The sequence below is a fragment of the Cervus elaphus genome, chromosome 3, assembly GCF_910594005.1.
Source record: "Cervus elaphus chromosome 3, mCerEla1.1, whole genome shotgun sequence".
NCBI lineage: Eukaryota > Metazoa > Chordata > Mammalia > Artiodactyla > Cervidae > Cervus > Cervus elaphus.
The window spans coordinates 15,660,664-15,687,395 of NC_057817.1; the positions used below are offsets into that span (position 1 = coordinate 15,660,664).

At 35.5% G+C, this 26,732-nt stretch overlaps 1 protein-coding gene across 1 annotated transcript in view; it reads left to right on the plus strand.

Moving 5' to 3' along the window:
- The window catches only part of LRRIQ1 (leucine rich repeats and IQ motif containing 1), a 189,013-nt gene that overhangs the window by 157,296 nt on the left and 4,985 nt on the right, over nt 1–26,732 (plus strand). The window contains exons 23-24 of the mRNA XM_043880603.1: nt 21,787–21,919; nt 24,688–24,748. Of these exons, the coding sequence (XP_043736538.1) occupies nt 21,787–21,919; nt 24,688–24,748 (194 nt within the window). The remainder of the gene's footprint in view (nt 1–21,786; nt 21,920–24,687; nt 24,749–26,732) is intronic.

The window sequence follows — 26,732 nt, forward strand, 5'->3', positions numbered from 1 at the left end:
ATCCATTTTAAGTTAATGTTAGTGAATGGTATAATATCTGTGTCTAGATTTATTTTTTTGTATGTGGATGTCCACTTGTTCTATCACCATTTGTTGAAAAAACTATCTTTGCTCCATTGTATTGCCTTTTCTCCTTTGTCAAAGATCAGTTGACCATATTTTTGTGGGTCTATTTCCAGACTGTTTACTCTGTTTCATTGATCTCTTTGGCTATTCTTTTGCCAATACCACACTGTCTTTGTTTATAGATTTATAGCAACTCTTGGAGTAGTGTCAGTCAGCTTTGTTCTTCTCCTTCAGTATTGTGTTACCTGTTCTACATCTTTTGCCTCTCCATTATAAGCTTTAGAGTCTGTTTGCCAACATCCACAAAATGACTTGCTGGGATTTTGTTGAATCTATAGATCAAGTTAGGAAAAACTGAAATCTTGCCAGTGTTGAATCTTCAAATCCGTGAATATGGAATATTTATCCATTTATTTAGTTCTTTATTTCATAAGAGTTCTGTAGTTTTTCCTCATCTAGATCTTTTGTATATCTTGTTAAATTTATCCCTAAAACCTTTAATTTTGAGGATATCAACATAAGTGGTATTGGTTTTCAACTTCAAATTCTACTTATTTGTTGCTGGTGAATGGGCAAGTGATTGACTTCTATATATTACCTTAGATCCTGCAACCTTGCTATAAATCACTTTAGCTTCAGAAGGCTTTTTGTTAGTTATTTTAGATTTTCTGTATAGATGATTCAGTCTGTATTGATTCATTTTTTCAGATAGAAATAGGCCTCTTCAGACTGTCTATTTATTCTTGTGTGAGCTACGGTAATTTGTGTCTTTCAGAAATGGGTCCATTGCTTCCAGGTTATCAAATTTGTGGAAGAGTTGCTCATGGCATATTTTTATTATTCTTTTAATGTCCATGGGATTTGTAGTGATGTCCACTCTTTTATTTCTGACATTGGTAATTTGTGTTCTTTGTTTCTTTGTTTTCTTAGATTTCCTAGCTATTATTGATTTTATTGACTTTTTCAAAGGACAAGCTTTTGGTTTCAGTGCTATTCTCCATTAATTCTTTGTTATCAACTTCATTGATTTCTTCTCTAATTCTTACTATTTCTTTTCTTCTGTTTACTTTGAATTTAATTTTCTCATTTTTTCTCATTTCCTAAAGTAGAAACTTAGATTATTGATTTTAGATCTCTCGTCTTTCCTAAAATCTGTAGAAGGACATGGCAGCCCACTCCAGTATTCTTGCCTGGAGAATCCCATGGACAGAGGAGCCTGGCAGGCTACAGTCCATAGGGTCGCAAAGAGTCGAATACGACTGAAGTGACGTAGCATGCTTTCCTAAGAAATGCATTCATTACTGTGAATTTCCCTATAAGTACTTCTTTTCCTGCACTTTACAAACTTCATAAGTTTTCATTTCATTTTCATTTAGTTCAGAGTTTCATTTAGTTCAAAATATTTTTGAATTTCTCTTGAGATTATTTCTTTGACCTATGTATGATTACCAGTGTTGTTTAATCTCCATGTATTTGGGGACTTTCCAGTTATCTTTCCAGTATTGATTTCTAATATATTTCCACTGAGGTCTAAGAAGACACCTTGTATTATTTTTGAGGTTATATTATACTCTTAAAATTAAAAGTATTTTATCTTCTTGGTCAAATGAACTTTTTATCATTTTGAAACAACACTAATGTTTAATGACGTTTAAAAGTCAGATACAACTTAGCAACTGAGCACAGTAAATATTTAGCAAATTTAGGGTTTTTTTGTTTGTTTGTTTTTGCCCAAAAGTCTATTTTGTCTTTTGTTACTATGACAACACCAGCTTTCTTTTGGTTAGTTTTTTGTGTGTGTGATATCCTTTCACTTTCACCTTTATTGCACCTTTGTAATTTAAGTTTGGCTCTTGAATTTTATTTTGTTTTAATTTAGAAACAATTGTTATATGCTAACTGAGTTATTTAACCATTTATGTGTAATTACTGATATGTTTGAAGGAGTATTTTATCTTCTGCTTTCTGAATACCCTGCATTCTCTTTCTTTACTTTATTTGTTTCATTTTGGACTAAGTACTTCTTTTATTTCTATTATCTTATTTTTACTAATGTGAAAATAATATTATCCATATATATTCATTTTAGTTTTTACTCTGGAAATTTTAACATATTAAGTTAACATCATCTTTTTGTCTTTCTAGGGAATATAAAAATCATAGGACATTTTAACTTAGCTCAATTCTAACTTATATATTAACATTTCTCTATTTTACTTGTGACATAATTTAATTTTACAAGATGTTATTGTGCTCTTTATACTGTCAATTTATGTTTGATTTTATCAACATACTTCATATTTATGAATTTTTTTTTCTTGAAACATGGATCTTTCATTTGAAATTTTCTTGTAAAAATATAAAACTCAATAGCTCTTTTTTTGCCCAGAACTATTTCTGTACTTTGTTTCACCAATTTTACCTTTTGTTTTCCTTCTAGGTACTCACTATAAGCATCTTTCCTAAAGTCAAGGGATCTTATACAACTGAAAGATTTTCAATATATGGAAAAGAAATAGTTACCAGAGTTGGCTTTCAATGTATTTTACTATGTTGGAAAATACATTGCTAATACATTGCCTATCATTTCTGAATGATTCAAATTTAATATAGCTTAGTGTGGTAAGACAAGAATTGAATTAAGAAGCAGAAATTTTGGTCATTACCACTTTAAAATCTCAGTCTTATCAGTTATAAAATGGGAATGATATATTTCTTGCCAATCTGTGAAGCTAAATTATGAAATCCTTTGAGTACTATAAATAAAAAAGATTACTACCATTTCTTGTTTCTGGTGGATACAAACCTTTGAAATGACAATTTTGACATTTGAGCCAAGGTCTCCATGATTTCAAGACTTTTTGTTTCTCTCTCTGCTTTAGAAAATGCTTCTTGGCCTAAGGTTTGTTTGTGCTAATTCACATAACAGTTGTCTTAAAATCATAGCCTTAGCCAGGCAAACTTGACACATTATTAGTTCTAGAATATTGTAAGTTAAGTATTCCTTAAAACTCCTGTACAGCTAAAAAGCAGTAACTATACACTTGTGATTACTAACTGCATTTCCACTAAAAGAGTCAATCAAAAGAACGGGATAAAAGTACACACAAGCTTAAGCAACATTTCATAAAGGAACAATGGTTCATTATAAAGTTATATATACCCATTATTGGTAATTCCTTTTAGATTGTGAAATTAAAATTTCTCTATGTCAGCAGCTCAGAGTTTGAGATTTGATCCTACTTTCAAGTAGAAAGTTAGCCTGACATCATTTTGTGAATGCTGGCAGAAGATACAAGATTCCTAGGTCAGGGGCAAAGGACTTTATTATTCACAAGAAGCAGCCGGAGCACTAGACTATTTGTGTTGGTTCCCTTTGCCCCTCAATTTCCATGGGACTAAAATGAAGGAGTCCAGATGGATACTGAGTTCAAGGTAGGTTTAGGTCACAACTGAGAAACTCAGTTTAGGTTTAGGTCGCAACTGAGAAAGTTTAGGAAGATCAAATACTCTATAATGATTTGCAAATTAACTTGCCTTTTGTACTGATGAGAAAACATTATCTTATACTGGACACCCAGGAAATCTACCCTTTGCTTCAGAGGAGACACTGTCACTATCTTCTAAGGCTGTTGGGTATACAAATGTTTTTGAAAAAATATTGTTGTGGTTGTTTGGTCACTAAGTCATGTCCGAGTCTGTGATCTCACAGATTGCAGCAAGCCAGTCTCTGCCCTCCACTATCTCCCAAATTCTCTGCCCTCCACTATCTCCCAAATTCATGTCCTTTGAGTCAGTGATGCTATCTAGCCATATCATCCTCTGCCACCCTGTTCTGCTCTTGCCCTCAATCTTTTCCAGCTCAGAGTCTTTTTCAATAAGTTGGCTCTTCGCATCAGGTGACCAAAGTATTGGAACTTCAGCTTCAAATAGTCTGGAACAAAAGTTAGTGTCAGACTTCAGGGATGTTCAGAAGTGGAGAACTGTCTCACAACAGTACCACCTGGTCAGTTTTAAATGTGAAACCAATGATTTACTTCTCCTTTCCTTATACTAGAATTCAGACTAAAGCCACCCTAGAGACATGGTCAGTCTAACCAAATATTATGTCCTGTTACTATGATTTTGAGTGTTCAATTTGAAAACGTTTTCTCTTCACAAAATTGTTTTCTTAATTGAAAAACAAATTCAAACACTAAGCTAAACTATTCACATTTAAGTTTAAAAAGAGAAGACAAAAAAGGAGGCATCAATAAGTTCCAGTACCTTTAAGTCAAAATATGTTGTTTTATAATTCTTTTGTAGCACAGAAACACATGAAGCTAAAAATTAGTTTTTCAGAGAGTGTAGACAAAAACTATGCTTTAAATAATCACAAATTTATTTCTTCTTCAAGTGTGTGAAAAAACTATTCTTCATAAAGCATTTACAATAGGAAAAGTATATCATTATAGATTACTGTGTTTTTTGGCCAACTCATACGTAATTTCCTATGGCTAGAATGCCTATTGTTCTTTTCTATCCCCGTAATTTAACATTTGAATAGGTTTAGAATAAATTTACAAATTCCTCAGAGACAAAATATGGAAAATTTTATTTCAAAATTGTTCCTTATTTTCCAAAAGCTATCCACAGGAGAAAAAGAAATTCTGTGTTATTTATTACAGCTGGTATATTAAGACCATTTTAAATGTCACTTATTTCCATATTCAGAAATCTGACATTAAGGGAAATTTCATGGGAAAATATGGCTTCTTGATGAAGTGGAAACACTGTGGGCTTTGGAGTCAGCCAAATGTAGGTTCAAATTTATATGACTCTTACATAAGCTCAAAACTTTAGTTTTATTCTCCAGGAAGAGTGAGGGGGGAGATAATTATAGTTTTTTTCCCAGGATGTTGTGAAGACACAGTGAGATACACGAAGTCCCTAGGGGGTACTCTGGTTGCTCAACAAACTACGTTCTGCCCTCTTTTCTCCTTAGGCAGCTACCGCGTAATGTTAAGAATAGATCTTAGATATCGATTTCTTAGTATAGACATTCACTAGAACTCTTTATCGTATTTTTTACTAGCCTAAGGATAGGGAATTAGTCTTTATGATTTTACTCTAACTACATTCAGAGATAAATTCACAAGTGAAAATGCATTTCTTTCATAACAAAAAGGAAACACACATTATTTTTTAAGGAAGAAAACTGAAATTCAGAAAATTTAAGTGATTTTCTGAGGATGCAACAGCTTGCTAATGACACTCAAGATCCTTCTGCCAAGTCTATTCTTGTGCCCTATCCACTATATTGCTAAGGCAACTGATGAGTTTAGAGTTGTCTGAGACCACGGTTGAGTGCTTTCCACGTTCATAGGGGTTAAGAATGCCCACTAATATATTATTTTGAGTTATAGAGTCAGATGACAAAAGTATTTCTTAAGTCTCTACAGAAAAATGTCAGTACTTTCGATCATGTGAATTCTGAGTAAATCTCAGATTTATAACATTAGGTAACAATAAAAAATAGTGTGTATTGTCTTTGGAATTTAATAGCTAATTTTATAAGCAATGCTTAATGACAGTAAACCAGGTTCACTAACTTTTTTTCAGTCAATCTAATTTTATGTTACTCCATCTGTGAAGTGTGTAATGTCAATTATAGTTATGATTTTATCAATCATATTTCATTTCTAGAATTGCTTCCAGGGTTTCAGAGCTTCCTAATTTTACTCACCTCTTACTGCTTTAATGCCTTTTCTGAACTATTTTATGTATATGGACACATAATATTTTGTGTGTTTTATCTAATTAAGGATGTTTATTTTTATGCTATATCTGATAATCTACTACCTTCATGATGCAATGGACTGATTCTGTGGTTCTGTTTTTTTTTCTGATTCTATTTCCAAGGTGTTTAATGACTTTTGTTATAATTAGTTTGTGTTCTTTAGATCCAAATTAATGGGAAATTTTTAGAGCTGTGAGTTTAACCTGTCCAACTCAGAAAGATTTTTGACTGCTTCAGCCAGTTACTAAAGAGCTCTTTCCCCCCTTACCATGGAGAGATAACTCCTATGCAGTCACTTGCTACACTTACAAATTTTCTTTTTGTATTTTTTCTAATTTTTTAACATTTTAATTTCATTTTAATAAAAATTATATATATATATATATTTAAGGAGCTTCCCATGTGGTGCTAGTGATAAAGAACCGCCTGCCAATGCAGGAGACGTAAGAGACACAAGTTCGATCCCTGGGTTGGGAAGATCCCCTGAAGTGGGGCACAGCAACCCACTCCATTATTCGTGCCTGGAGAATCCCATGGACAGAGGAGCCTAGTTGGCTTCATTCCACGGGGTCACAAGGAGTCGGAAATGACTGAAGTGACTTAGCACGTGTCCTCACACGGATATGTATTTAAAGTATGCAATCTGTTGATTTGGTATACATTTATAGACAAAGTGTACAAAACCAAGATAGCTATTGTATTCTTATATAGTTACTATTTTGTATGTGTGTAGTGAAAGTACCTGAGAAATTTACTCCTTTAGAAAGTTTTCAGTATTCATAGTACAATATTTTTAACTATAGTTTATTATGTTGTGCAGCAGACCTCTAGACTCACTCATTCTTATATTTGTAGGATAAGATTTCTCTACCTTTTTTTTTAGCAGCTCAGACTTTCATTTTAAAATACTTTTTGAAGCATTGATGTTACCTAACTTCAAGACTTATTATAAAGGCACATTAACAAAGACAGTGTGATATTGGCAAAAGAATATGCAAATAGATCAGTGAAACAGAACAGACAGGTGAAAAATAGACACATACAAATATAGTGAACTGGTCTTTGATAAAGAAACAAAGGCAGTACAATGGAGAAAAAAGTCCGTGCCAACTGTTGTTGCTAGAACAACTAAACTTCCACATGCAAAAATTAAAAGAAAAAAATATAAAGAGTAGGATCTAAACACAGACCTTATACTTTCACAAAAATTGACTCAAAATGGATCACAGACATAAATGCAAAACTAAAAACTCCTAGGAGATAACATATTAGAAGATCTAGGTGACCTTGAATTTGGTGGAAAACATTTAGATATAACATCAAATGCAAGATCCAGGAAATAAATAATGAAAAACTTCTGCTCTATAGAAGACACTATCAAAAGCATGAGAAGGCAAGTCACAGACTGGGAGAAAGTATTTGCAAAAGATATCTGACAGTTATCCAAAATGTACCAAAAACTTTTAAAACTCAACAATAAGAAACCAACCAACATGATTTTAAAAACGAATAAGAAAAAATTAAAACAACACTGGGACAAGACTACACATCTACTAGAATGGCCTAGATCCAGAGCACTGAAATCACCCAGGAAGATACACAAACTCATGAAGCTCCACAGATCACTAAGTATATAAATAGTTTAAAGTTAATTTTATACGGAAGACCTGTAATCTCTACCTTGACTTCTGTCTCCACTATGCCAGGAGTACATCAGCAAGCTTTCCATGAATGGAGGCCATGATTCATTTACAAATGCAGTTCTGCTACCTAAAATAAGTTCTGTCTTTCTAGGATAACATAATAAAGAAAAAAATCTTTCATTAATGAGTATCCATTTAGAAAATTCTTAAATCTTCGCCAGGCAATGGGATACTTGCTTAAGTTATTACTAGTGGAAAACAATAAGTCTGGGTCCAGGTTTATTAGTCTTTTATATGTTGTCAATCAAATTGGAAAAGAAAGTTATTTTTACTTATAAATTTGTTCGATAATGCAAGCAATACTTTTTAACACATATTCAGTATTTCATATGATGTTATCTCTACCTCTAACAGACGTATATCTGTATTCTTAAGTTTGGGAAATATTGAAATCATCAGATGCAGAAAATGATTAATCAATGAGAAACATATCAGAATGTATTGTTATTGTTGTTCAACCACTAAGCCGTGTCTGACAATTTGCAACCCCATGAATTGCAGCACACCAGACTTCTCTGTTCATCACTATCTCCCTGAGATTGCTCAAACTCATGTCCATTGAGTCAGTGATGCCATACAACCATTTCATCCTCTGTTGCCCCCTTTTCCTTCTGCCCTCAATTTTTCCCACCACAAGGATCTTTTCCAGTGAGTCAGCTCTTCACATCAGCTGGCCAAACTATTGGAGCCTCAGCTTTAGCATCCGTCCTTCCAATGAATATTCAGCACTGATTTCCTTTAGGATTGACTGGTTTGATCTCCTTGCAGTCCAAGGGATTCTCAAGAGTCTTCTCCAACACCACAGTTTGAAGGCATCCATTCTTTGGTGCTCAGCCTTCTTTATGGTCCAGCTCTTAATCCATACATGACTACTGGAGAAGCCATAGCTTTAACTACGTGGACCACTGTTGGCAAAGTGATTTCTCTGCTTTTTAATACACTCTCTAGGTTTGTCATGGCTTTCTTCCAAGGAGCAAGCGTGTCTTAATTTCATGGTTACAGTCACCATCTGCAGTGATTTGGGAGCCCAAGAAAATGAAGTCTGTCACTGTTTCCATTGTTTTCCGATCTATTTGCCAGGAATTGATGGGACCGGATGTCATGATCTTCATTTTTTAAATGCTGAGTTTTAAGTCAGGTTTTTCACTCTCCTCTTTCACCTTCATCAAAAGGCTCTTTAGGTCTGCTTCAATTTCTGCTGTTAAAGTGGTATCCTCTGCATATCTGAGGTTGTTGATATTTCTCCTGGCAGTCTTCATTCCAGCTTATGATTCATCCAGCCCTGCATTTTTCATGATGTGCTCTCTCTATATAAGTTAAATATGCCGAGTGACAATATACAGCCTTGACGTACTCCTTTTCCAATTTTGAACCAGTTCATTATTCCTTGTCCAGTTCTAACTGTTGCTTCTTGTCCTGCATACAGGTTTCTCAGGAGGCAGGTAAGGTGGTCTGGTATTCCCATCTCTTTAAGAATTTTCCACAGTTTGTTGTAAGAGGCATTAGCATAGTCAATAAAGCAGAGGTAGATGTTCTTTGGAATTCCCTTGCTTTTTCCATGACCCAGCGGATGTCGGCAATTTGATCTCTGATTTCTCTGTCTTTTCTAAATCCAGCTTGTACATCTGGAAGTTTTTGGCTCATCTACTGTGGAAGCCTGTCTTGAGGGATTTGGAGCATAATCTTGTTGGCATATGAAATGAGTGCAATTGTATGGTAATTTGAACATTCCTTGGCATTGCCTTTCTTTGAGATTGAAATAAAAACTGACATTTTCTAGTCCTGTGGCAACTGCTGAGTTTTCCAAATTTGGTGGCATGTTGAGTGCAGCACTTTCACAGCATCATCTTTTAAGATTTGAAATAACTCAACTGAAATTCCATCACCTCCACTAGCTTTGTTTGTAGTAATGCTTTCTGAGGTCTACTTGACTTCACACTCCAGTATGTCTGGCTCTAGATGAATGACCACATCATCATGGTTAATGGGGTCATTAAGAGCTTTTTTGTTCAGTTACTGTGTGTATTCTTGCCACCTTTTCTTAATCTCTTCTGCTTCTGTTCGGTCTTTGCTGTTTTTGTCCTTTATTGTGCCTATCTTTGTATGAAATGTTCTGTTGGTATCTCCAGTTTTCTTAAAGAGATCTCTAGTCTTTCCCATTCTATTGTTTTCCTCTGTTTCTTTGCATTGGTCACTTAAGAAGGCTTTCTTATCTCTCCTTGCTATTCTCTGGAAGTCTACATTCTTATCTTTGCCTTTCTCTTCTTTTTTATTCTCAGCTGTTTGTAAGGCCTCCTCAGTCAACCACTTCGCCTTCTTGCATTTCTTTTTCTTGGGGATGGTTTTGGTCATCACCTCCTGTACAATGTTACGAACTTATGTCCATAGTTCTTCAGGCACTCTGTCTAACCAGATCTAGTCCCTTGAATCTATTCATCACCTCCAATGTATAATCATAAAGGATTTGATTTAGATCATACTTGAATGCCCTAGTGGTTTTCCTTATTTCTTCAATTTGAGCCTAAATTTTGCAATAAGGAGCTAGTGATCTGAGTCACAATCTGCTGCAGGTCTTGCTTTTGCTCACTGCATACAGCTTCTCCATCTTTGCCTGCAAAGAATATAATCAATCTGATTTCGGTGTTGACCATCTGGTGATGTCCATGTGTAGAATCACCTCTTGTATTGTTGGTAGAGGGGCTTTACTATGAGCAGTGTGCTCTCTTGGCAAAACTCTGTTGGCCTATGCCCTGCTTCATTTTGTTCTCCAAGGCCAAGCTTGCCTGTTATTCCGGTTATCTCTTGACTTCCTGCTTTTGTATTCCAGTCCCTTATGATGGAAAGGACATATGCATTAGAGTACTTCCGTTTTATAGCTATTCAAAAACAATGATTACAAAGAAAATTAACCATCTACTTGGCCCTCAGTTAATCAATATACATGAATTAGAGATGTCTTTTTACCAAAGAGTAGGAACTTTTAGATATAGCAGGGAACTGAAGTCTAAATTATATCAGAAAACAAAAAAAAAGTAGGCACGAATATTTATGTAGCCATTATAACCATGTTATTTTGAAAGCCAACCTACTTACATCATTAGTTTCATCATTATTCTATTGGGTGGGCCCTGGTTTGGATGACCTACTATATTAACACTCCCTGAGGGAGTCTAGGTTGGATAGAGGAATATTTTCCAAGGATAATTAAATTGAGAGAGTGAAACAGGAGAGAATCATGTCAATGGAACCTCCTTCATGGTTATTACTGAGCAATTGCTGAAGTTATTTGAAATAACTTCAAATCAATTAGGACTGTGTACCCTTCTTATCTTTTGGAAATTAATTCTTCTGCATTAAAGATACACTAAGAGCCTCATTTATTATGACATAAAATGCATTTTAAAAACACTTGTTGCAGACTTAGATTTCTGGAAAGACGGACTTCCTAGACTGCCCCAGAAAATTGTTCAGTCTAGTTCTGTGGTTAATCCTGGAATCTTCCCCCCTGACAGCCATCCCCTGGAACCTTGATCTTAGCCTGGATTTAGAAATTTGTACGGATGGTCCCACCTGCAGGGTAGGTAAGTCTTAGCTTGTGACAGTTGAGAGAACATCAAAACTGTGCATAACAGAGCTGATTTCACTTAAAGAAAAATGGCTACAGTTATTAAATCCATACTAAATGTGTGACCTTATATATATTTTCTTATTTTATATTGTTATTATATCCATTTTAAGAGGAGAACACTGAGGCAGAGACAGCATAAATAATTTGCCCAACATGACACATAGTAAGTGAAAGGTCAGCTGACTGTGCAAATTAGTTGTTAGGTCGATGGAAAGGTGGGTAATGTGTAGCTTTGCTTTACGAACTGGATTACTTTGTAATTATTTTCTTATATATAGTAGATCCAGGGCCTCGTCTAGTGGAAAAATCAGTGGTGTGCCTGATTCATGAGAAACAGTAGAAAGGAATCTTAGACAATGGCTATGGGATCGTTCTAAAAACAATATCCTGTTTTGTATCCTGTGATACTTTTGTTAGTATCACTTAGATGTGGGTACATCTGCCAATGCCGTGGCAGAGAAGGATCAGTACTACTGATTTACCCTTTCTCCTCAGGCTCCAATAGAGCTTGGCACAGCGCTGTTAACACATTCTGGCATTTAAAATTGTGATATTTTGTTCATCATGGGTTTTCGTGCTAATTTTGCTTTTAAAATATTATTTATCTTGATTACTGATTTTTCGGCACTCCCTTAAATTTTGTGCCTAAGGCAAGTGTCTCATTTGCCTCACTTGCCTTATCCTAGCCTCAGCCCTGGTTAACAGCGAACATGGAGACACATTCTATGTTAACAAACCTGCCATTTTCTTGAGTTATGTGGCTCTCACAGAAGAAACCAAAGAACCACTCTTCATGTAGTATTTGGTACTCTACTATAAAGACATTAATGAGGAGGTACAGCTCAACTGAACAACACAAATGGGAAAACATATCCTATAAATTGAGTACAGAATGCATAATTGTTTAATAAGCACAACTATATCCACTTTGTAGAAGAGTGATTCTGTTATCCTAGAGGGATTTACTTAAAGCTAGCAGTGACATAGTATTAAAATTATATCTTACAAAATCCATGTATTTTAAACTGTATAATTTAGTAACTCTTATTTTTCTTTGCTTTTATAAATTCAACACCCCCAAACAGATGAATTTTGAAAATTAATTCAAATGTCAGAAACTAGCAAGTATTTTTTTATCCTAGTACGTTTTTGCCTTCTCTGCCATAAAATATAGTGAAATATGTAAAGGAGTGGTTAGTGCTGCAATTAGCCTTTGACCCTTACATATAGTTTGGCTCTGTTCCCAAGATTTCTGTTTTTAAGCTCTCAGACTAACAGTCCTCCTCTTTGTTCATACAATCATTTTTCCTTAGTGATCAATTACATATATATTTAAATATATTTTAAAAGAATAGAAATGTTGCTTGTCATACACAAATGGCTCTTAGAGAATTATTGGTTTCATGCCAGTGCTGTCAACTTTCCAACAACAGACTGGATTGGTTAAGGAGGAAGCCATAAACAGCCTATCAACAAGTATTTATACAGATGTTAATGAATTTAAAATTGTTTATGCCAAACTCCAATTTTATTCGCCCTTTATTTGTGAGGTATGATGCAATAACTGCTCTTAACAAACACATGCAGACCACTTATACTTTATAATGTAAATCATATTTTTTACTATTCCTAACATAAGATACATAGAATCAGCCATTTATCAAAGTTATCAAAAATATTTCTGTCATATGAAACATTTTGCTCAGCATGCCAGCATGCCACCATGTCCTCCGAAAGCTTTTGGTAAAGAAATGAACTCATTTCCACCCATGAAACCAATAGTATTTTATTATTATATTACCGAGAAAGGCTATTAAAAGAAAAGAAAAATAGTCACGGGAAAGTTGCCATAGGTATTAAAAATATAAATCATTAGCTTCTTTTTGTGTGTCCCAAATGATAATTGAATCCTAATCTTCCTCTGTATAGGATACTATGCTATATTGAAAATTTAGGAAACTGGTTAATTTGAGGCATATGAGTTTAATGAACACTTACTCTGCTTTTCATGAAGAAAAAATATTTTCATTAATTTAAAAAAAAACAAATTTCTTTTGGAGAACTTTTTAAAGCTGAACTGCTTTTCTCTAGGATTGTATACATTGTCAACATTTTATAAAGTAGCCATTTATAAATATATATATATATATATACATTGTTTTTACTTTGCTACCTTGATTGTCAGTTTTATCCCAATCTAATTGCAACTTTCAGAGCTAAAGTTTCTATTATAATAATAAAGTTAATCACATTTAGACATGTGTTATTCTCCACAATACACAGGTTTGTCTGCATGCTAAAAATCTAAATTCCATTTCTCAGAGAACATTAATTAACTATGACAATCATTCCTTAATCTTACCAATATTTATTGAACATCATCCTACTATGTATCACTTATAAAATGTATATTCTAGTAGATAAAACTGACACATGAATAGAAGAGTAAAGTGTGATATAATAAACGCTATCGTGAGGTCTCTATATTATCCATGGAGGACATCTCTAACCTAGTTTGAATAAGGAATGAAGTGTTGGAAGACCAGGAGCTTACTCTGAAGAATGTAAATTCCAAAGTAAGACCTGAAGTAAGAACACCATTGGTGAAGTATATAATCCCAAACACAATGTCTATAGGCAAACGAGATCATTTTGAGTAATTATAATACATCTGGGTGGTTGAGAGAGGAACTTATTAGATGTGTCTAAAGGGATAAGGAATGCCATGCAAAATGTTTTGAACATTACCCAGACACAGTAGAGAACCAAGAATTCAACCTATGAAAGTGCAAATTAAATGGGTACTTTAGAAAGACCATTTGCAGTATGGAGATATATAAGTGGGAACAAGGTCAAAAGCAAAAAGACCAGTGAGAATGCTGTTACAGTAACTGAGAAGAGATGGTAGTGGGCCGAATTACAATAGTGACAATGCAAACACCAGAGATTTGACAGAATGAAGAGAATTTAGGAGGTAAAATCTGCAGGTAAAGTGTGAGGAAGAATACTGGTTCAGTACAACACTCAGGTTTCTGAGTTTTACCCTGACAATGATGGTAGAATTATAGGAACTTGGAAAAGGTGGGATAAAACTTGAGTTTAGCTTTTTACGTAATCTGTTTAAATTGTCTGTAGGATACCTAGTAGAGAGACTTTGGATAAATACATTTCAGAACATGAGAGAAGAACTTGAAGGAATATCCTCTGACAGGAAACTTATAACCAAAGAATAAGATGGGGCTGGGACGCTGCGCCAGAAAAGAATGCTGAGACTAGAAGATATGCCAGAGGAAGAGGAACCCTTGAAGGAAACTGAGGTTTAGATGGTAGGGCAGAGAAAAACAGGACAAGTGTGACTAAGCAAGAGTCAGAGGAAATAAGCCTTTCGAGAAGGAAGAAGTGGACAATGTATAATATTAGAGGAGTCAGTAAGAACTTCAAAAAATGTGAAAGATTTAGCAGTGTTGTATTAATGATCTCGGTGTGAACAGTTTCAGTGAAACGGTACAGGTAGGAAGCCATATTGCAGTGAGCTAAGGCACACACGTCAGTCAGTCAACAGAGACTCACTCCTTGTCAAAATGGAGCAGTGGAGAGAGGGAAGGAGCCAGGTATTAGTGAGATAACTGGCAGGGAGACTAGACCTAGTTCTGGATTAAATATCATTACATAAGGAGTGAGCAGCCAAGGAAAACTCCAGAATATCTGGTCTGAATGACCTGGGGAGTCAGAATAAAAAGCAGACTCACTAGGATGATGATAAAAACATGCTGTGATTCTGAAGTTCAGCTGGATCTGAGAACAGGAATAAAATAGAGGTTGGTGATATCCAGTCCTCTAAGCTGCCACCCCCTTGAAGCAATAAACACTATGTATCTAGTTATCTGGGCTTCCCTTGTAGCTCAGTTGATAAAGAATCTGCCTCCAATTCAGGAGACCTGGGTTCGATCCCTGGGTCAGGAATATCCTCTGGAGAAGGGAATGGCAACCCACTCCAATATTCTTGCCTGGAGAATATCATGGACAGAGGAGCTTGGCAGGCTACAGTCCATGGGGTGGCAAGAGTCAGACTTGACTTAGCATCTAAACCATCACCATACCATCTAGTTATCCAGTTGACTGGCATCAAAGGCCAGCACAACGTTAGGCATGGAATGAGGTGGTGAGGGTGGGGTGCTCCTAAATTCTATAGAATGACAAGCATCAACATCTGAGGGAGTATATGTAAAGGAACCAGAAAGGAAACCCTTGAAGTCTGATGTTCCAAAGTCTCACAGAGAAGAGAGTTTTAAGGCAAAGTGTTCTGTGTAGTTGAATTCAGCAGAAGGGCCAATGAAGATGAGGAATAAATGTGCTTGGTAGATAAGATGGTTTAAGGTCCTCATTGTAAGGATAATCTCAATTTGACAAAATTGGATTGCAGTGAATTAAGGAGGGAATGAAAAGGGAAGACAAAGCAGACTGAGAGAGTTAGAGTTCTCTTAATGGAATTTTGTTAACCAATGTATTTTAGTGTGAAAGACAAAATATTAGAAGAGTGTAGAATTTGTCCCTGAAATCTTAGTTATCATTTTATATTTGTCAAATTGGAAGATACAACCTATAAATTATGAGAGGAAAAAAGTTCATAGTTTAGAAGATATTTAGCAAGTAGATAAATTTGTATGCCTAGAGAAAAATTTGCCCCTTTTGAAAATAGAGTAGAAATTAAAATCAAACAATGGGCAGGAGAAAATATTTGCACCAGTGGTAACAGATAAAGGAATTTGAATGGTCAGTTGAAAGCAAAAATGGAAATACTAGAATCCAGCAGATAATTGGGAAGAACAAGAGAGATACTTTATACTTTATATATTATTAATAAGAAATCATATGGAACCACTTTAAATTTTGCTAGCAGTAGAAATAGATAAATTAAGACTGTATTAGACAATATTTTTCTCAAAGTATCAACAGCTTTAAAATACTTAATATCCCAATGCTGACTAGGGACTTAGTGAAATGATTAACCTCATATCAGTTCAGTTCAGTTCAGTCGCTCAGTTGTGTCTGACTCTTTGAGACCCCATGAAGCACAGCACGCCAGGCCTCCCTGTCCATCACCAAATACCAGAGTCCACCCAAACCCATGTCCATCGAGTCGGTGATGCCATCCAGCCATCTCATCCTCTGTTGTCCCCTTCTCCCCCTGCCCTCAATCTTTCCCAGCATCAGGGTCTTCTCAAATGAGTCAGCTCTTCGCATGAGGTGGCCAAAGTATTGGAGTTTCAGCTGCAACATCAGTCCTTCCAATGAACACCCAGGACCGATCTCCTTTAGGATGGACTGGTTGGATCTGCTTGCAGTCTAAGGGACTCTCAAGAGTCTTCTCCAATACCACAGTTCAAAAGTATCAATTCTTTGGTGCTTATATAGCTTGTGGTAAATTGGTAAAGGTTTTGTAAACTATTTGACAATATAGATTATACCACGTTCCTCAAAATATTCATAAAATTCAGACATGTCATCTTTAATTCCACCTTAAAAATGGATTAAATAGAATAATTAAAAACCTTCATGTAACAAGTTGGTACATCATAGGGTATAACCCTTAAAAGCACTTTCAGGTTTAGAGTTCCATTACATAGAATTCATTTGTTATAGTACTTAATGGAAAAAATGCTATAAAACAAATCTATGGAAAAATGAACTACAAAGAAATGCCTTAAAAATGTTATTCAGTGGTTAGCTTTGAATAGTGGGCTTTTTGTAGATTTTCTTTTCTTTGACTTTTTACTTTTCAGTATTTTTAAGGTTAACTGTTGTGAAAATGTGTTATTTATATAGTAAAAGAGTTTAACAATTTATAAATAAAAAGTTTAACAATTTTAAATAAAATTAATAGAATGTGTGTCCTGAAGTAAAAACAGCATATATAGACTGTAGTAACTAGGGGAGAACATGGATCAAAAAGAGAACTTTTGTCTTAGGATGATGGTACAAGAAATTGACAAAGACCTAGAAAAATAGGAAAGAACAGTAGGTAGGTAGTAGATTGCATTTTGAAGGCAGAAAGGTGTTTCTTCTAAAATCAAAAGGATTTATTGTGAAGTCTAACCAGAAAAATTCCATAAAAACATCTACTTCTGCTTTACTGACTATGCCAACATAGTCATAGTTTGTCAACAAACTGTGGAAAATTCTTAAAGAGATGGGAATACCAGACCACCTGACCTGCCTCCTGAGAAACCTGTATGCAGGACAAGAAGCAACAGTTAGAACTGGACATGGAAGAGCAGACTGGTTCCAAATCAGGAAAGGAATAGATCAAGGCTGTATATTGTCACCCTGCTTATTCAAGTTATATACAGAGTACATCATGAGAAATGCCAGGCTGCATGAAGCACAAGCTGGAATCAAGATTGCCGGGAGAAATATCAATAACCTCAGATATGCAGATGACACCACCCTTATGGCAGTAAGTGAAGAACTAAAGAGCCTCTTGGTGAAAGTGAAAGAGGAGAGTGAAAAAGTTGGCTTAAAACTCAACATTCAGAAAACTAAGATCATGGCATCTGGTCCCATCACTTCATGGCAGATAGATAGGGAAACAGTGGAAACAGTGACATTTTATTTTTTGGGGGGCTTGAAAATCACTGCAGATGGTGGCTGAAGCCATGAAATTAAAAGACACTTGCTCCTTGGAAGAAAAGCTATGACCAACCTAGATAGTATATTAAAAAGCAGAGACATTACTTTGCCAACAAAGGTTCATCCTGTCAAAGCTATGGTTTTTCCAGTAGTCATGTATGGGTGTGAGAGTTGGACTATAAAGGAAGCTGAGCGCCAAAGAATTTATGCTTTTGAACTGTGGTGTTGGAGAAGACTCTTGAGAGTCCCTTGGACTGCAAGGAGATCCAACCAGTCCATCCTAAAGGAAATCAGTCCTAAATACTCATTGGAAGGGACTGATTGCTAAAGCTGAAACTCCAGTACTCCAACTCAAACTGACTCATTTGAAAAGACCCTGATGCTGGGAAAGATTGAAGGTGGGAGGAGAAGGGGACGACAGAGGATAAGATGGTTGGATGGTATCACTGACTTGATGGACATGAGTTTGAGCAAGCTCTGGGAGTTGGTGATGGACAGGAAAGCCTGGCGTGCTGCAGTCCATGGGGTCGTAAAGAGTCAGACACGACTGAGCAACTGAACTGAACTGGAAAATGATAAAAGTCTGTAAGTAAACCTGGTCACCATTATTCTTCCTAAATAAAATGCTAAAATCAAGTTTCAAGAAGTAAATCCTACTTTCTCCTCAGTGACAGGGGTAATCCTGAAATGGTATTGCAAAAGTCATTTGCAGAATCATTTCCTGCAGCATTTGAATGGCAGTATGCTTGGATCTATCCAGCCAATGTCACCACTATGCTAGTTCTCTTTTTACACTGAATTCATGCCAATCTACCAATCCATGCCTTCAGGTTAAAAGAATATGAGTTGGACTCTTACAGTGAAATCTGTAATCTTTACTTGGGGATGATTGTTGAGAAACTGGACTCAGTCTGATGTAAAACTTCTTAGGGTTTATGGAGTATTATTGCAGAATTGAGGAAAACTTCAGAATGAGCACTTTAAAAAGGGGCTATAGCAAGTATATGTCTCTATTTTCAAAAGCAGAAAGACGCAAAGATTATTTTTAGCTAAAAGTACACTTGCTACATATCAAGAGTAGGTAAAGTTCCAATTGTGGGTTCAGTTGATTACCAGGGTCACTGATTCCTCTCTGTCATTCCTTTTTGTTATTGCACTCATGGGTTCACCATTTGGTCTGATCAACCAAGAAAGGCAGATAAAACACTGGGACTCTGATGGAAAAGAAAAGTGCTTAATGCAGTAATTGGGGTGGCAAGCCCAAATCTTCCCTTTGTTTGAGTCTCTTTTTTAGTTTCTGTGTAAAGAAGGCCATTTACTAAAATGGTGTCTGCTCATGAATTCAGTGGTCAGCCTTTGAATGCAGAGTAATTGTTCCCTCAGTACAGCAACTATGGAGAAAGTGAAAATGAAAGTCACTCAGTCGTGTCAGACTCTGCGACCCCATGGACTGTATAGTCCATGGAATTCTCCAGGCCAGAATACTGAAGTGGGCAGCCTTTCCCTTCTCCAGGGGATCATCCCAACCCAGGGATCGAACCCAGGTCTCCCACATTGCAGATGGATTCTTTACCAGCTGAGCCACAAGGGAAGCCCAAGAATACTGGAGTGGGTAGCCTGTCCCTTCTTCTCCAGCAAATCTTCCCAACCCAGGAATTGAACCGGGGCCCCCTGCCTTGCAGGCGGATTCTTTACCAACTGAACTGTCGGGGAAGCCCTGCAACTATGGAGGCAGTGGCTTAAATTCAGGAAGCCCAGGTGGTGCTCGTGCTAAAGAATCTGCCAACAGGTACACGGTTTGATCCCTGGGTCGGGAAGATCCCCTGGAGGAGGAAATGGCAACCCGCTCCAGTATGCACGCCTGGATTAGGCCATGGACAAAGGAGCCTGGCTGCAGTCCATAAGGTCACAAAGAGTTGGACACAACCGAAGGAACTTAGCATGCACGCAGGAAACAAGGGATATGACCATTTTAGAAAGGCAAGATGTCATGAGAAGTTAACAGGAAGTTAAGTAATGTAATTTAGAGAAATAAACATCTTGACTTGTAGCTTTTCTGAGAACTGGACCTTGTATCTCTTTGGACTGAAAACCAGTCATTTCGCTAGTACCACAGCAAATCTTAAGGAAAAAAAAAAAAGACATGATAAATGTATCGCCTTAACATAGTCAAAACAATAGATGCTGAGTGTGTATACATGTGTGAATGTGTCACTGCCCATGCACCTAGCATTCAAAATAAGCTTCACAGCATGCCTCATTTGTCCTCCAAACAATCTGCAGATAAAAGATGACTTTCTATGTTTGAATATCTATAGTGAAAGAATCGTTCATCTGTTAAGACGTGCCTGACTCTTTGCAACCCCATGGACGGCTGCACGCCAGGCTTCCCTGTCCGTGACTGTCTCTCAGAGTTTAGTCAGACTCATGTTCATCGATTCAGTGATGCCATCCAACCATCTCATCCTCTGTCATCCCCTTGCCCTCCTGCCCTCAATCTTTCCCAGAATCAGGAGTCTTTTCCAATGAGTCGGCTCTTCTTATCAGGTGGCTAAAGTGTTGGAGCTTCACCATCAGTCCTTCCAATGAATATTCAGGGTTACTTTCCTTTATGATTGATTGGTTTGATCTCCTTGCTGTCAAGGGACTCTCAAGCGTCTTTGCCAGCACCACAATTTGAAAACATTAATATTTTGGTGCTCAGCCTTCTTTATGGTCCAGTGTTCACATCCATACATGACTACTGGAAAAACCATAGTTTTAAATACAGACCTTTGTCAGCAAAGTGATGTCTCTGCTTTTTAAAATGCTGTCTAGGTTTGTCACAGCTTTCCTTTCAAGGAGTCAGCGTCTTTTAATTTTATGGCTGCAGTCACCATTGGCAATGCTTTTGGAGCCCAAGAAAATAAAATCTGTCACTGTTTCCGCTTTTTCCCCATCTATTTGCCATGAAGTGATGGGACTGGATGCCATGATCTTGGTTTTCTGAATGTTGAGTTTTAAGCTAGGTGAAGCCAATTGAAAGAATAGTTCAAATTAATAAACTGACATTTTAAACACCAGATTTTAAATTGTAGATTTCTTGTGAGTTTAATTACCATGAGTTAGTTTCAGTAGGTACCCCCTCTCTGGTGTACTGTCAGTGAACCCTACAAAGCTAACATGTCCCTAAAAATTGTGATGGCACCAAAAAAGAAGTCATCTAAAAAATCAAGTCTATGGAGAAGTGCTCTAGAACAACAGGTCTTCATTGTAACTCAAGTGTGTGGCATTGATGTGGCAGCAATGTCTGCAGATCCTTTTTTTTTTTTTAATAATATGAATACATATACTATATTTAAGTGTAGCTATAAGGGTTGGATTTTTCTTTATTTGTTTTAACTACTTTATTTTCCTTTATATTTGTTACCTTGTATTCTCACCTGGCGTAATATCTCCTTTTGCATAGTTTCCATGCTCGTCTTCATTGTTACGCTTTCCCCTCTCCATCTTTGAAATCATTGCAATGGCATTAGCACAGGTTTCCTAAACCTAATATAAATGATTTTCCTAATTTACATATTGTACTAGCTTATATAAACCAAGTTTTGTTTTATACAAAATTACAAATCTGTTTTGAGTATCCTCAATATAAATTATAAATTCTTCATATGGATAAGATTGTATGAGAACAGTCAGATTTTAAATTCTGCCTACCAAAAATAATTATTTCTATTTTCTAACTAAAACACTAAAAAGCCCTCTAGAGTGTTAGTTTCATTAAAACAACTCTGCTTTTCAAAATAGGTGGGTTTGAAACTCAAACAGGAAAAGTACTTAATCTATAAGTGACTGACTGTATTTTTCTTGCAGATGATTTAGCTCCCATGACCTGTCTTGTTTTTCTCTATCTTGTGATAAAATTGTTAGCCTAGATTAAACTGCGTGGCCAAAACTTGATTTCTTTAAAAAACAAATAATATTTTCACATTTTTCCCTAGATAAGGAAGAAGACATTATATATAAGGATACCACTGCAAATGAAAAATTAGAAAGGAGTAAAGAATATACATACCAGTGGCTTCATACACAGGTTGGGGTTCTTGAAACGACTGGTTCCAGAAATACGAAATGGTGAGGTCATCTCCCTTAAATTAAGATTTTTGTATTGCAAACACATCTTGAAAAGTGAAACCTAGGTTAATTATGCTAAAACAAACATGACTTTATATAGCCAAAGGCCAATATACTACATTACCAGACTATAAATGGCCTCTTATATAGAATAGATTTGATCACTATGTTTTTCACTATAAAAAATTCAAGAACTTAGTTTCTGTAATGCTTAAAAATCAACACAAATGATTGATGGTGATGATGAACCACACAAATGATTCTACTTTATAAAGTAAAATGCATGGTATCTATTAACTGTTTATAAATATCATCTGTATTGATGATTGTAGCATTTTATTTTGTGTTATTTTTATTATCATTTATGTTTGGCAGTTAATATTAAACTCAACCCTGATCCTGCCACTTTACCAGTCATGTAACTGATTTTCAGTGATGTCTCAATATTTTAGTTCCCTCCTCTTTATAGTGAGATGATATCGCTCTTTCTCACTAGATAGAGGTGAGCTCTCAAATTGAGGTTATCAAGTGTTGATGTCCCTTAGCAGCAAAGAAATGTGCCTTTAACCTAATAAGTAGTCAATTAATTTTTATTATATTAATGTATGTATTAGTTTTCTAGGGCTGCCATAACAAAATACTAGATTGCATGGCTTAAAGAGCAGAGATCTATTTTTCACAGTGTTAGAGGCTGAAAGTCCAAGATCAAGGAGTCAGCAAGTTTGCTTTCTTTGGAGGTCTCTCTCCTTGGCTTGCAGATGGCTCTCTTCTCACTGGCTCCTCACATGACCAGCCTTCCACCTGTGTTACCTGTGTCCTAATCTCCTCTTTGAACAAGGGCACCAGTTATTGGATTAGGGCTTACCTCTTTGAACTCATTTTACCTTAATTGTCTCTTTCAAGACCTTGTCTTCATAGAGTAATTTTCTGAGGTATTAAAGATTAGAATTTGAACATATAAATTTTGAGGGAACAAGATTTGAACATATAAATTTTGAGGGAACAAGATTTGAACATATAAATTTTGAGGGAACAAGATTCAGTCCAAACAAAACATAAAACACTTATGTACCTAACTACTAAACCAAAATTTTAAAGGAATAAAAGTCTGGAGATAATATTTTTGAAATATATTTTGTTTAATTAAAGTACAGTTGATTTACAATGTCATGTTAGCTTCAGGTGTAGAACACACATATATCCTTTTTCACATTCTTTTCACTTATGTGCTCAATCGCTTCAGTCATGTCTGACTCTTTGTGACCCCATGGACTGTAGCCTGCCAGGCTCCTCTGCCCCTGGGATTCTCCAGGCAAGAATACTGGAGTGGGTTGCCATGCCCTCACCCAGAGATCACCTCTTCCCAACCCAGGGATCAAACCCAGGTCTCTTGGGTCTCCTGCACTGAAGGCAGATTCTTTACCTACTGAACCACCTGGGAAACCCTTTTCCTTTATAGGTTATTACAGAACACTGAGTTTTATTTAGTTTCCCATACTAGACAGTTGTCATAAATTTTTATGACTTTCACTGTAGCTACATATATCCACAAAACAATTTTTAAAAGTGCTATTTAAGCATTTTCAAATAGATAAACCAATATGAATCTAAATATAGATGACACTTTGGACACATTTCCAGGGGTTGTGGGTATTGACTATTTAAATGAGTGACAAAGAAACAAATCCTACAGTTATGAGGTCTAACACTTAATATAGCAGAATGTTATAAGGTATAAAAATTAAACCTTTTTTATAATATATACAAATGAAAAAACCTTCATATGTAGTCAATTCTATCCATATAATTTCTTCAATAATATGGGGAAAAGTGAAAAATAAAAGTGAAATTAAAACATTTAAAAACCTGGGTGGTTATATCCTATTTCATTGTGAGTAAAGAAAGTAGGAATAAAGCAATCAATAGTTGAGGTTTTTTTTTAATTTTGCTAAGTGTTCCTATTGATGCAAGTACAGTTTGCTTTATGCTGGTATTAATTGATTTAGCATAATTCATAACAAGATATTTTTAGGACTATAACCAAATGTAGCATAACTCATAGCTTACCATCTATATTAACCAGATGAAAGAGGTCTTCTTTAGAGATTTAAAAACATCTGTGCAGATAATGTGAAAAATACAAACAAAACATTTCAGGATGTATTTTTAAGATACTTAAACATTTAACAACACCAGTTACCCCTTAATTAGTTATATTTAAACATATAATGCAACAGGTGATTATTGATGGACTTTCTCTTTTGAAAACATAACATATAAAGGAATATATAAGTAATAATATTTTAAGAAAATTTTTTTTCAAAAACAGAAGTTCTTGAAAAGCCAAATACCAATGCTCTAGCCTTAAACAGAAGTTAATTGTGAGCACTGGTATAATGCATTAAACATACCAGAGCTATTTTAAAAATAAGAAGTTTTGCCTTTCTTATAAGTAAGATATATAAGTAGATGTGGTACAATACTTATCCTTTCTATAATTTATTAGCTAAGACTATTGGTACTTTCAGATTTTTTCTCTGTGTATGCGTTTATGTTTGGCAAATTTAAAATTTATGTCAAATTGAATTTTAAAGTAACTATGAAAAGACATAAATTTGTGTATATCTTTGCATTCACCTAATTTAAGAAAACAATTATTTCCATTTTGTGTATTATTGATTTTTCCCAGACTTTTCACTGGGCATGTTTTTCATAGTCTTCCTCTACATTGGGATAATAATATGATTTCTGTTTCTGTCACCATGCAGCAATCACTTCTTGCCTGAGTTAGATCCAGACGTACTTAATGGTGGAAGAGTCCAGCTTGTGGTAAGAAATGTGTTTAAAGTTCAGAAAAAATGTTGTGGACAACAGCACTCAACAGATGGGACTTTAAGATGTGTCAATAAGTAGTACAAATTGTGAAAATACCACACAGCTGTGTCTTTTGGGGATAATCTCAACATATTAAATATTAAAATAGTACCATGTTTTCTTGGCTTATAATATGACTTTAAAATATGATGTCACCTTAAAATACATAGTTTATCTGGTAGATTTTAAAATAACAAGATGCTACTCTTTGTCCAGGTTGGATACATGAGACAAGTGCTCAGGGCTGGTGCACTGGGAAGACCCAGAGGGATGGGATGGGGAGGGAGGTGGGAGGGGGGTTCAGGATGGGGAACACATGTAAATCCATGGCTGATTCATGTCAATGTATGGCAAAAACCACTACAATATTGTAAAGTAATTAGCCTCCAACTAATGTAAATAAAAAAAAAAGATACTCTGGGCAAGAAATTATATAACAATATTATTGTCTAGACTATTTTAAAAGGAGGATACTTGAGGGAAACAGCAAAGCACCCTCATGACTCAAAAACTCAAACCAGATAAAAATTAAAAAGTAGATGTGAAAAAAAAAAAAAAAGTAGATGTGTATTCAACCATTCTAAGTAGTAAAGTGTAAATGGTTGGAGTGTTAGGAGCAACCAAATTCTAGCATGGTGACCAGAGTGTATGTATACTCTAGACGGTATAACTCATGTGCATTTCAAACGTCAGCTGAAATGTATGATATCCGAGGAAGCCTATGTTAACAGAAGGAGAATGGCCAATATGGAATCTGGAGAAATAGAGTCCCCAAACAAGAAATGTTAGTGTTTACAGAAATTTCCAGAAAAGAGGGTACCCTGACCAATGACAGAAGTGTGTGGCCTCCTTGGCATGTGAAAATGAAGGGCATCAAATAACCCTCACTTTATGACACCTTCCATTTATATCAACCAATGAATATTCCTTGCTCAAACTCTACATTCACTGAGAAAACTGATTATAAGTCAACTTACCATGTAGAATTTAGTATAGAAAAATAATGTATTCTCTAATGGGAAATAATATTATCATATCCAGAGCAGTTATATTCGTCATTCCTAAAACAGGAGAAAAATTAGGACAATAGTTATAATTAATGTGCTTATGGAAATATTTACAGAAGGATGCACGTATTTGAAATAATCACTAAACAAATATTTTCTGGCATTTTAACAGAAATCCCTCTGGCAGAATGACATAGAGATTACCCTAGGAAAAGTGGTACCTCAGGCTATTAGCACCCTACATATTATTGACTAACACTCTCACACAGATTTCTGAGTAGCCACTTTGGAGCAAAAATCAGGAATATAAAGTGCCAAGGAATGCCACAATAAAGGAAGGGATATTACATTTAATTATTATACTTCTAAAAATGAATGAAAACTGATTGGGTAGATTACTAATCAAAGTGGTTCTATGAGATTAACCCTTTGACATTAATCTTCCTACATATCCCATTATATCACACTACCCACAAATGTATGACAAATATATAGAATGATAAATACTTTAAAAAAATATATTGAAGAACAGCTGAACACAAAACAAGGTAAGTAGTAGTAGTAGAACAGACTTTTTTTTTTTTTAATCAAGACAGGGGAATGGATCAAGGATTTATGCTAAAAGGATACTGGGCTAATTGAAGGCCACATTGTGTGGAAATCTTGCAAGGTGTTGGGGAATGAAAACACCCTACTTGTAGGAAACTTGTGCAGATAATTGTACAACTGGGACCAGGCCATAACTAAGGAAAATCTTGAAATGTTAAAAGGCTGCAACAGCTGCTACTATAAGATACTCAAAGACATAAAAATACCACGCATAATAAAATGACAGAAAATAATCAAACAAAAAATGATCAAATTTTAATTAGAGGAAGATGGATATGCAAATGAGGCAATTATGCATTCTGAAAATAAAAAATAATATCTTT